The 13,091-nt window shown below is 40.2% G+C and overlaps 1 protein-coding gene across 1 annotated transcript in view; it reads left to right on the forward strand.

Moving 5' to 3' along the window:
* Window positions 1-3,255: 3,255 nt before the first annotated feature.
* The window catches only part of CREB3L2 (cAMP responsive element binding protein 3 like 2), a 171,284-nt gene continuing 161,448 nt past the window's right edge, over window positions 3,256-13,091 (forward strand). The window contains exon 1 of the mRNA XM_074193596.1: window positions 3,256-3,566. Within this exon, the coding sequence (XP_074049697.1) occupies window positions 3,465-3,566 (102 nt within the window). The 5' untranslated portion in view covers window positions 3,256-3,464. The remainder of the gene's footprint in view (window positions 3,567-13,091) is intronic.

The following is a 13,091-nucleotide window of genomic DNA, read 5'->3' on the forward strand; positions in this document are numbered from 1 at the left end:
ACTAAGGAAGTCATTCCAGGCCTGGAAAGCCAGTACAAAGGCACAGACATGGGAGATAGTGTGTCTTATATAAAAAATAGGGAGTAGGGCCTAATAAATCATACAGGAAAGTTGCATGGAAGAAGACTGTCAAATAGGAAAGGGACAGGCTATGAATAGTTTTTTTTAAATTTTTTTTATTGAAAGTAATGGGGTTAAGTGATTAGCCCAAGGTCACATAGCTAGGGAATTATTAAGTGTCTGAAGCTAGATTTGAACTCAAGTCCTCTTGACTCCAGGGTCACCTGGGCCACCTAACCATCCCTTTGTGAAGAGTTTTCAATACCAAATAAAGGGATTTACATTTTGTTCTAGGCATAATAGGAGCCATTGAAATTTATTGAGTGGGAGGGATTTGAAAGGATCTACATTTTAGGAAAACTACTTGGGCAGATGAGTGATGGATGGACTGCAATGGAAAGAAACTTTAGGAAGGAAGATCAATTATGAATTTGTTACAATAATCCAGGCAAGAGATGATAAAGGCTTGAACTAGGAAGGGGATTATGCAAATGGATAGAAGGGGATGGTTATAAAGAGATGTTGTAAATGTAGAAATGAAAAGATTTGGCAAATGACTGAAGATGTGAAAATATAGAGTTGAATACAACATTAAAGTTGCAAACCTGGATGACTTGAAAGATGGTTATATTTTCAATAGTAATATGAAAGTTCAGAAGAGAGGTGAGTTTGGGGGGAAAGGTGATAAGTTTGGTTTTGAACACCCTGAGTTTGAGATGTCTGAAGTATAACTAGTTTGAAGCATCTAGAATGGAGTTAGTGATTTGATGTTATTAGATTTCAGGAGAGAAACTGCAAATTTAGATATGGAAATCATGCAGAGAGATGATGAGCTAGGATCTAATGAAACCAGTAAGAAAGGAAGTAGAGAGAGGAAAGGCAAAAGGTCAGGGTCTTAGGACCGAACTTTTAGGGATCTCCACCATAGGTGGACAAGACATGAGGGAAGATCCGGCAAAAGAGACTGAGGAGTAGTCAATATAGGCAGGAGGAGAACAAAGGCAAGAGCAGAGTAACAAAAGTTCAGGGAAGAGAGGATATCTTGAAGAAGATCAACCATCATTGCTAAAGAAGGATGAGTATTAAGAGCAGGTCATTAGATTTGACATTTAAAAGGTCATTGTTATTTTTACTGCATAGAGCAATTGTGGTTGAATGATAGAAGTGCAATCCATACTGCACAGTGTAGATGAAAGAGAGCAGAAGTTCCAGGAGTAGATGAATTTTTCAGGGAATGTAATTGAGAAATCACTAGGGACAGTTATTGGTAGGGGGAAGAGTAATATTTAAAAGAATGTTTTGAAGGATAGGGAAAACTCAGGTGCTTATGTAAATAACAGGAAAGGAACCATTAGATAGGAAGAGATTGAAGATTGAAGAGAGAGAATGGATGATATTGGGGGTAATCTTCTAGAGAGGATGGAAGTGGATGGGTTCATTTAGAAAGTTTGACCTGATTTAGAGAATTTGGTAAGGAGAAATACCTTGGCATCATTAGAGATTAGGATGAAGGTCATCTAATGGGGAATAATGTCAGGGAGATGAAAAGAAGGGGAAGAAAAGGGAGTTCAAGACAAATGGTCTCAATTTGGGGGGGGGTATAGGAAGTGGTGTCCTTAGCTGAGAAGATGGAGGAAGGGGTTTTATAGAGAGCTAAAGAGAAAAGAGAAGGTCCAAAGTCAGTTCAAATTAAAGTAACAAAGGGAGTAAACAGAGAAGTACATTTAACCTTTAACCGTAAGTGTGGAATGTCAACTGCATCATCAGACATTAATCTAAAACATCTTACACAGATGCTCTCTGGAGGTTACTAGGGGGTGAAGGCAGTATCAAATGTAACAGAGTTGAAGAAGGAAGAAGAAAAAGAAAAGGACAATGGATTTGGGAATAAAGAAATTATGTTAATCTTAGAGAGAGAGAGAGGAGTTCCAATATTGGCCTTTTACCCGTCCTTCAAAACTCAGTAATACACTTTGGAAACTATAACATATCATGACATAAAATCAGGATGATTAACTAGTCCCAGCTTAAATGTTACTTCTTTTGTGCTCTTCTCCCTAACTACCCTTAATTCATAGTCTCCAATTATAATGATGGGTAAACTTTTTGAGAACTGGGACTATCTTGCTTGCTTCACATAATATTTGGTACATGACAATGAGCGAAACTTAATAAATGCACTCTTTCTGTTTTCTTTCTCTCTCTTTATCCATCCATCCATCCATCCATCCATCCATCCATCCATCCATCCATCCTTCCTTCCTTCCTTCCTTCCTTCCTTCCATCCTTCCTTCCTTCCATCTATCCATCCATCCAGCTTTAATTTCCCAGTAAAAGGGACCTGTTATTTAATTCTTCCTACTTGTTTTATGCAATCTCCAAAATCTAATCTGTCTATATTTATTCATAAACTTTTTATAACCCCAACTGTATAGACTTTAATTTCTTTGAGGATAAGGAGCCAGATTCCTATTAATGACTGCCTAGCTCTCCTGCCACTCTACTTCCTTGAATTCATGGAACAAGATCCTAGAAATGGAAAGAAGACCCCTGGAGGATAGTGTTTACAATAAGTCGAAACACACCGTGGATTTTGTCTAATTGTGAGAACAGCTGTAAATGTATATTATTTTGATCTACAATTTTCAAATAAAAGTTTAAATAAACATTTAATAAAGTGAATGAGTTAAAAGAAGCCAACGTCCTTCGGGAACTATAAGATATCATGGTTAAAGTAATCCCAGATCTCTGAAGCTTTCCCTTGCCGGTTTAGGCTCCTTCGAGCGGAAGCACGGCTCATCCCACTTCTTTTTAAAAACATGTATTCTTGTCCCTATTTCATTGGCCCTTGGCTCGAAGCTTCCCAGTCTCCAGTGGTTTTCTTTCCTGCCCGTTACCCCCGGATCGGGGCATTCCATTGGCCCTCAGTGAAAAACTCCACCCCTCGGCTGGGGCTCCCGGAGGAGGTGCTGCTCAGTGACGTTAAATCGGGAATCCCCTCCCACATTCCTGAGTCGGGGCGGGGGAGCGCCCTCATTCTCCGCCCGTGTGGGAGGGACGAAGAGAAGGAGCCGGCAGCCGATTGGGTCGACTCTAGGGATCCATAACTCGATTGGCTGTCTCTCCAGGAGGAGGCGGAGCCGGTGCCCGGAGCAGGGAGTGAATTCCGAGTTTGGACCAGCTGTGGAAAAGTTGAGGATGTTGCGGGCCGGGCCGGGAATCCTCCGGGGATGAGCCGCCCCCTCCTCAGCGCGCCGCGGAGGGGCGTCCCCACCTCGAGGCCTGCCGCCCCGCTGCGGGGCACTTTCCCCTGTCCAGTGAGCCCGGCCGGGGTCCTTTCCCGCTTGGAGGCTTAAGGCGCTGACCCCGAGGCGCCGTCCCCCGGGCGCCGGGCCAGCCCCGCCATGGAGGTGCTGGAGAGCGGGGAGCAGAACCTGCTGCACTGGGATCGCAAGCTCAGCGAGCTGTCGGAGCCCGGGGACCCGGACAGCCTGATGTACAGCACGGTGAGGAGGAGGCGGGCCGGGCCGGGCCGGGGCGGGGAGCAGCGCGGCCCCCGGGGCCAGCCGGGGAGGGGGCAGCTCCCTCACGCGCGCCTCGCCTCCGCCGGCAGAGTCCCCTTGACACCTGGGATCCCCCCACCGCAGCCCCGGGAGGCGGGGACCGTCCCGTTGGAGCCGGAGCGGCGCAGCTTGGACCCATGTCGGAGACCAAACAGGACCCCCAAGTCCGAAGGAGGATGTGGGAAGGATACATTGTAGCCTCGCTCCGCCATTTCTCTCCTCCTTCCTCCCGTTAACACGGTCTCGGGGGGGGGGGGGGGGTGTTTACAGAGTCAGGCTAAGTCCTAGGGCGAGGTTGGGTCCCGCAGCCCGGAAAGCCAGGAATCTGGGAGAGATGCCATCCACGCGCCCCCCGAAGCCCCCGACCCCGACCCTGGGAGGGATTGTCATCGGGGATGGATGTTGTGTTGAAGTTGATGAAATGAGGCCACTTTCCTTGAGATCTCTTTGTTTCTCTCCTGGTGAACACAGAAGTTTGCGATTCAAGGGGAGGGGAAACTAACAAGACACCAATAAGACAGTAAGAGACTCGGGCCACTTCCCCGTCGTGGTTCTTTTAATAGGATCCGTGCCAGGATATTTGAAACTTTTGGCTCCACCTCTTGGGTCTCTGCTTCTATCTTAAGTTTCTTTGGAGGGGGAAAAAAGATGAGGCCCATCCAGCAGAGGTTTGTGGTGAATGAGTAAAGCCTTGTTCGAAAAATGTATGCCTCTGGGTTCCCACAGAAGAGACAGTTTAGGATGAGGCGGCAGCCAGATGTGCGGTGTAATCTGCGGGATTTATTACCAAATCCAGGTCCCGCTGCCTTTCCTGTGCACTTAGATTCTCATTTACAGTGCAGTTACTAGGGTCACTGTACTAATTTAGATGCTCCAGGAGAGTAAACTTTCTTATTTTTGTATTGTGAATCCATAACACAGAGCTGGATAAACTTTTCAGAATGAATGGATTTGGATGGGTAGCTGAGTTTGGATCCCCTTAATTTCCTGGGGCACAAAATATGCATCAGAGAACTTCTAAGGATATATCATTAAGCCAGGCTTTCATTTTAGTGTTGGAGGAGAGACTGTACAACAATTCTTAATTACTGGATCCCAAATTTTAGGGACTGATTGTTGGGACACCCTGTATGCCATTACATAGTTTTAAGAACAGAAAATTTTCCCAGGGCCTGTGTCCTGTATTACATAATCAATCACTACTTTTTTTTTTTTTAGTTTTTGCAAGGCAAATGGGGTTAAGTGGCTTGCTTGCCCAAGGCCACACAGCTAGGTAATTATTAAGTGTCTGAGACTGGATTTGAACCCAGGTACTCCTGACTCCAAGGCCCCGTGCTTTATCCACTACGCCACCTAGCCGTCCCTAATCACTACTTTCTTGAGCAGCAGATCATTTTTCATGTGTCTGTCCTAGAGATTTTAGTAGTTTTCAGGATTGACTTGACTTTTAGACAGTCTAAGAGAAGATGTGGATAAAGTCTATAAAACCATAAAAGGCAGGACTAGAATGAATACCAAAGTCAGACATAAAATGAAAGTTTAATTTCCTTTGATGCTTGATGTTGCTTGACAAAGGTGTTTATTTCTCCTGTGGAGAGGGTGCTGTGAAGAGAACATATGGAGTAAGTTACCTATAGATATGAGGTCTTCCAGCTGCTTTTGTTTGTGCATGAAATTGTTCTAATTGCATCAAACCTTGGAACAGTGCAGAATTTCTTAAACAGTCATGAGGTCATAGAATTATAGCTGGATTGGATCAGAAGTACACCTAGTTTGAACATCCCCCTTTTTACAGATGTGAAAACTGAAGCCTGGAGAGAGAAATCATTTCTTTTCTTTGGACTTCAGTGTTCTCATCTAGTAGTAAGAAGCAAAACTGGAATTTGAACCCAGGTTTTTGACTACAGATTCAGCATTCTTTTCATTATAGCACAAATATATGAAAAATATTTTGCTTATATACACAAGAAAAACCAAGTGCATGAAAATGCCCATTGTCTAGGCTTTGATACATGCACATAATATTGATATGGATATATGATATTTAATATAGCTTGTGTGAGTTTGTGTGAGTATATTTATACACATACAGAATGATACATAAATACATTTAGAGCATATCTATATATAAAGATATGCATTCTGTATGTATATATCTACACTCACATAAACTTTGATATATGTCATGCATCCATATGAATGTACATATTAGCATATGTCCATATATATATCAACATCTATCTCTATCTTTGTCTCTCTATATTAGCACCCGTATATGTACCAACTCTTTGGGTTCTATATCCAATTGCTCTTCATGGCCTCCAATGTGGGGAATAGATATAATCATATATTATATATAAATATAATATCTAGAAGAATATGTATAGAATGTATATATATATTACAATTTCATTTATATATTTATACATATATGCTACGATTTCATATGTATACACATATACACAGGCACATACACATATATCTTGCATAGATCTTACAGATGAACAATGAAATAGAGTCAAACTTGAGGAGAAAGAGAGGGATTTGAATTACATATGGTAATGTTTTTGATGCTTCTTAGATGTGGTAAAGGCTTATCTTTTTAGCACCAGTATTACTTTGCAAAATTTGCAAAAAGGCTTACATGTATAACACTTTGAGTTTTATGTAACCCTTAATATATATATATATATATATATGTATGTATGTATGTATATAATCATTTGATTCCCACAACCTTTTTGAGGAAGTAGACACTATTATCTCCCTATATGCTAGATGAGAAAAATGAGGCTCCATGAGATTAAGGAATTTGAGGCTCCATGAGATTAAGGAATTTGCTCAGGGCCACTAGTTACAGTTGGAGTTGGAATTCAAATACATTTCTCTGTGGGAACAATTACCTCAAAAGGTGTTAGTCAAAGTTTAAATAGATTTAAGGAAGAATTCGTAGTTGGTTGTTGGTGGTGGCTGGGGAGCCTTTTTGGTGGTCTTACATGTCATCCCTAAATTTTGCATGCTAATTGTCTGGGATATGTGGGATTCCCCTTGATTTGGAAGGTTTGAAATACATTATTGTCAGTATTTTTATTCTGGCTCAGAATTAATTTCTTATAAATTTAGGAGTAGGGTAGATTGGGTATGGAAAGGTGAAAGTCAGTTTTACTTGATGCAGCCCTGTGGGGTGAGAGTTGGGGATGGGGAGAAGAAAGCATTTGTCATTTCCCCAAAATATTGAAGAATCCCTGACTTGATCACTTTCTAGGGTGCTTGAAAACAATCATGTGTGGAATGCTGAGATTAAAATGACCTGTTAATATGTACACACATCCTAGATATCTGTGGGCCATATACAGGGACCTGCACTTTTCACAGTAATTACTCTCCCTATAGCAGATGACTTTAGCTCTTCAGGTGCCTTAGTGTGTTTGGTCACTGTGATTAGTGGACACCTCAAAATCTTCAAGTGTGTTCTTTTGGGAAGAGGTGAAGGTAGGTTTGCTACAAAAGCTTCTCTACTCCTCTTTTGGAGAAATTATTGTGAAGTCAGACTCAAAAGAAAAAAAATCATTCCCCTCCCTCCCCAATTTTTGTTGTATCTGCCTTGTCTGATGCTTCTTTCCTAGTTTAGTGATTTGTCTTGACTTGCCAGTATTAGTCTTCCCTTCTCATTTTTCCCCGTATCAGGAAACTGAGCCTCAGAGAAGGAAGCAATTTAGCTGTACTGCAAGTCAGTGGCAGAGCGGGAACTCGAATCTGAGTTTCAAAAACTACTTGATTACCCTTCCCATTATCTCATATTGGTGGCAACTGTTATCATTGGGAAATTTTTAGTTCATAAAAGTGTTAAAAGTATTCCAAAGACTACCTCAGTTAAACTCTGATTAATCACAGTGAACCACCCCATTCTAAAAAAATTGGGTAACCAAGAACACTTTCCTCTTCTTAGGAGATGCATTTGAATTAGAATCTATTATAAATAGTTTTGTTAGATATGTTTCTTTGTTTTGAGGGAGTGTTTAGAGTGGGGTTCAAGCATGGATATAATGATTGTAGTGAAAAAAAATAAACAACCAATCAAAGGGGATTCGAAAACACTAGTGTTAAATCAAGAATGATTCTCTTTGGAATGAAACTGTTGAGTGGTATAAAAGATAAAGGGCAGGACTAAGAGATAGGAAGACCTGAGTTCAAATCTGTCTCAGACAATTGCTAGCTATATGACCCAGAATAAGTCACTTAACCTTGTTTTGCTGTAGTTTCCTCAGTTGTAAAATGACCTGGAGAAGGAAACACTAGTACCTTTGTCAAGAAAACCCCAAATGGGGTTGTTCATAACTGAAAATAAATTATTATTATTATTAATAAACTCAAACATAGTTTATTGCTTGACAGGCTCAAAAAATAGTTTTAACTTGTGCTAATAGAACACAGGGTCAGGATCAGTTTTATTAACAATCCAAGGGCAAATCTGGAAGTGGGAGAGGGGCGGTATGTGGGGGAAACCTGGCCTGCTGCCTCATACCAATGAGGTCTTCACAAGACACTCATATATCTCGACACACTGAAAACATTGCCCTAGTTTACTAAAATATCTAGGCTTTCTGTTTCTGGATCAAATGGCAAGGCCTGAGGCAGCAGGCTGAAGCCACAAGTAATCCATGCTGGACAAGAATGACTTGTTCTCCTCTGACTTCAAAGCATCAAAGAAGGCAGATGCTCATTTGTCAAAGAAGGTGTTTTTCCCATAGCAGGTGGCTCTTCAAATATTGATGAGGCCAGATGGGCCTACTTTGTTTTTGGATTCTTGGGCCATTTACAGGGACCTGCACTTTTCACAGTAATTACTCTCCCTACAGCAGATGACTTCAGCTCTTCAGGTGCCTTAGTGTGTTTGGTCACTGTGATTAGTGGCCGCTTCAAAATCTTCAAGTGTGTTCTTTTGGGAAGAGGTGAAGGTAGGTTTGCTACAAAAGTTCCTCTACTCCTATTTGGAGAAATCATTGTGAAGTCAGACTCAAAAGAAAAAAAATAATTCCCCTCCCTCTCCAATTTTTGGTGGGGGAGAGAAGAAAAATATAATTCTGTTTCTTTACCCTCTTTTTCCTATTGTACCTTCTGTGGCCACCAAATGAAAGAGACCTATGAAATATCAGTCTTCTCAGTCACTCTGTATCCATGATGCAAATCATGAGTTGGGAAAACTGAGGTACAGAGAAGTTTTATCCTTGAAGGCAGGAGCTATGATTTTTTTTTTTTTTTTACTAATTCTGCTATCTCTCCTTGGTGCTTACAATAGGACTGGCTACCCCATGGTGCTTGAGAAATGACTTTTGAAATGATTATAAAGGTCTACCAATCAGTGACTGCTGTTGGTAGAAACATGACTCAGTCAATAAATAGTTATTAGACTCTTACTGTGTGCTGAACACAATGCTAAACCCTAGGAATACAAAGAAAAGTAAAGCAGCCAACACCACCATCACAATAACAAAATAGTCCTGATCCAATGGACAAGAAAACATGCAAACAACTATGTAAAATAAAATATAGACAGAATCATTTGGAGATCCTGGAGGTTCCAGGACTAAAGAGGGTTGGGAAAGGCTTTCTGTAGAAGGGAGGATTTTATATGGGTCCTGAAGGAAGTGTAGATCATGGATTCTTAACTTCTTTTGTGTGGATCATGGATGCTTTTAGCAGTCTGTTAAAGCCTGTAGATTTCTATTCAGATTATTTTTAAATATATAAGATAAAACATAGAGCCTTACCAAAAAAAAAACCCAATTAGATTGCAATCTAGTCATCTAATTATTAAAAAAAAAAGTTCTTAGAGTCTAGTTTAAGAACTCCTGACTCAAGTGCAAGTGTGGTGTCTTATAGATGGCTTTTTAAATCTTGTAGCTGGCTATGATTAGTTTGAAATATGCTTGGGTTTGATCAAGCACAGCAGTCCTCATCTTGACTTCTCTCCTTCATACTTGGCAGCTGACTTTGCCTCCTGCATTATTGAGAAAGTCAAAACTATACAATGCCTGCTTCCTTATCCACCTTCATATCTAGTTCAGAACCTCTACCCCTCTTGTGTAATGTGGGACCTTGTTCCCTTAGCTATCTATTATGGTTGGTACTATCCCAACCTCCCTATCCTTTTTAGTTTTTCCTTCTCCTGCCTTCATCTCCCTTGTCTTAGCAAGTATATTAGCTTGAGAACAAAACAAAACAAAACCTTTAGCTTGACTAGTCTGTCTCTTCAAATTGCCATTCTATTTATCTCTTTCTCTGTCAAACTTCTAGAACCAAAGTCTATGCTTATTGTCTCCATTTCCTTATCACCCATTCTCTCATTCATTAACCCCCAGAAGATTTGCCTTTGAGCCCCACTACTCATGAAACTGCCCTATCAAAGGTCACAAAGGACTTCCTAATAATCAGATATAAAATACTTTTCCTTGTCTTTTTTGACCTTTCTGCAACTGTTGACATTTTTAATTACCCCTTTCTTTTTGATTCTCTCTCTCTCTCTCTCTTTCTTGGCCTCTGGTACTTTTTTCAATGTTAATTCCTTCTCTTTTTTCCCTGGTTCCTTTTTCTCCTCTTACTCTCTAAATGTAGTTGTGTTTCTGGAACTCAATTCTTTTTTGAGAATTCCACTATTACCTCCACCCAGATGAATTTGAAACCTGGGGATCCCTCCAACTTAATAAGAAGGCCTTCTGTAGTAGACTTTGAAGCAAAGCCAGTCAAACCATCTCTCCCCTCCTCCCTTCCTTCCTTCCAAGCTGAGCAAACCTTGAATTTGTCAGGCTTATTCATGAGGCTAATAAAGGCCAAAGAAACTTTGAGCCATCTTTATCTCTGTGAGGAATTTATCTCAGGGAATGTGAATCATTCTGGGCCTGTTATGTAAACACCAAAAAAGAGAGTTCCCTACTTAGAGTTCAGTATTCCTGAGCTTCAGTGTGCTTTAGCTAAGGTTTTACTGGTTGAACAGATTGGCAAAAGCCTATCATTATTCCACCTGCCCTGAGCAGAGTTTAGCCAAAAAGGATCCCATTTAGTTTTGCTGCTGCTCTCCCTCTGTGCATGTAAAAACTTTATGTAGAGTTAATGCTAAGACTTTAACTTCCAGAATTATTTATCATGTGTCTTTACTGGAGTTACATTTCCTTGGGTCAGGTGAACTAAATCTTTGAGTTATCTGACATCTGATATGTGTAAAATTTCTTTGGTAATTTTGTTTATCTAGACTTTCTAACATATTGTGTTTTGTAGATAAAGGTACTGCTGACTCATTAGTAGTGAGAGACAGCTCTTGAATTCTTTTTTCCAAGATGTAGAATGGTTTAATCTAAGCTTGTCATACTTTCTTGCCTCCTTCTCCCTGTCAGAAATACAGACTGATCTTTAAAATGGATGATTTTGTCTTTGGTTTGATTTTGTCCTATGCATGGAAATTGACCTCTAAAGGTATCATATTAAGTCTCTTAGTTAGAAAAGTTCTCAGAGACTGTGCATATCCCTGTCCATGCCTAACATTCCAGACGATGATTATCCAGTTTTTGCTTTCAAGACAGTTATGCTGAACCTTGTGAATCAGTTCATCTCATTTTTTTTACCCAGTTCTAATAATTAGGACATATTTCCTTATATTGAACTAAAAATCTATTGCTGCTGTTTTTGCCTTCTGTGACCAAGCTAAACAAGTTTCTTGACTCCATCTAGATACTATGCTTATATTAATATAGCCTCAGTTAGCATTATTTTTTTTACTTGTACATCATATAGTCATATCAATGTTGTAATCCACTAAAAGTCTTTTTCCCTCACCCTTTCCCCTCTCTATAAATGGTCTAGCCAAATATCCTGCTTGTATTTATGCAATTGAGTTTTTAAAATTAAATTTTACTTTTTTTAATGAATAAAAATATTTTTTCCTCCCCTTTTCTTAATCTCTCTTTCCTCTTATTGAAAAGGAAAAGCCAAGACAGCCCCTTGTATCAAACATGCTAGTAAAACCTAACAAATTCTGACACTGACTGTATCCAAAAAAATATGTATGTTTCAATCTATACTATGACCTTTCATTCAGGAGGCAGGTAGCATGGCTCATCATGAATTCTTTGGAATCATGGTTAGTCATTGCATTGATCAGCTTCTGAAGCCTTACAAAGTTGTTTGTCTTGACAATCTTACTTTCCAATCTTGACAATTGCTCCCCTGATTCCGCCAACTTCACTTAATCAGTTTATACAAATCTTCCTGGAATCCTCCGAGACCATCCCTTTCATTTCTTACAACACAAAATTTTTCCATTTTATCTTTTTGCCATAGTTTAGTCAATTATTTCCCATTGATGGACATTCCCTTAATTTTTAGCTCTTTGGTGCTGGCAAAAAAAACTGGAAGCTAAGGGGCTATAACTAATTTTTTCAAAAGAGAAGACTAGAAATTAGTTGTTATTAAAGCTCTTTCCATCTTTTGTAGCCTATCCAAACCTTTTTGGATTCTGAATCTGTGCTCCAATGGATTAGTTATCCTACCTAACTACGTGTCATCTGCAGATTTGTCAAGCATATTATCTATGCCTTCATTCAAATAAAATGATAATAGGATCAAGGCAAGATCCCTGGGACACTTCGCTAGAGATTCACATCCAGGTTGACATGAAGACTATTTTTGGATTATTTTTTTTCAAGCCTCAGAGTGCTGGAGCATTCTTGTTTTGTTTTTTGTTTTTGCAAAGCAGTTAATTGACTTGCCCAAGGTCACACAGCTAAGGTATTAAGGCTCTGAGTTAGGATTTGAACTCAGGTCCTTCCTGACTCCAGGGTGGGTCACCTAACTGCCCCTTGGAGCATTCTTTTTTCCCCCCATTTTATTTTATTTTTTTAATTTATTTTTTATTCTAATTTTGTACAAATGTTTTTTTATATTAATAAAATATTCTTGTTTACAAGCAAACAAAATACCCCTCCTCCCCCATGAATATAGATAGACTTGCTTGGGTGAAAAAGGTAAAGGGGAGAGAAAAAAATTAAAATAAAAAAAATAATAGTAATAATTGTAGGTATGGCCAGGTGGCACAATGGACGAGGCACCAGCCCGGGAGCCACGAGCACCCAAGTCCATATCCAGCCTTGGAAACCCAATAATCACCCAGCCATGTGACATGCAAGCCACCTGATCCCCACTGCCCTGCAAAAACCAAAAAAAAAGAAAGAAAAAAAGACCCAAAATAAAATAAAATAGTAATAATAGTAGGGGTGACTGGGTGACAGACAGAGCATTGGCCCTTGAGCCAGGAGGACCTGGGTTCAAATCTGGCCCCAGACACCCAAAGATCACCCTGCTATGTGGCCCCAGGCAGGCCATCCAGCCCCACTTGACCTGCACCCTCCCCCAAATAATAATAACAAAAAATGTGCTTCAGTCTTTGTTCCAACACCAACAACTCTGTCATGGGTG

This window comes from Macrotis lagotis, chromosome 7 (genome assembly GCF_037893015.1).
Source record: "Macrotis lagotis isolate mMagLag1 chromosome 7, bilby.v1.9.chrom.fasta, whole genome shotgun sequence".
Taxonomy (NCBI): Eukaryota; Metazoa; Chordata; class Mammalia; order Peramelemorphia; family Peramelidae; genus Macrotis; species Macrotis lagotis.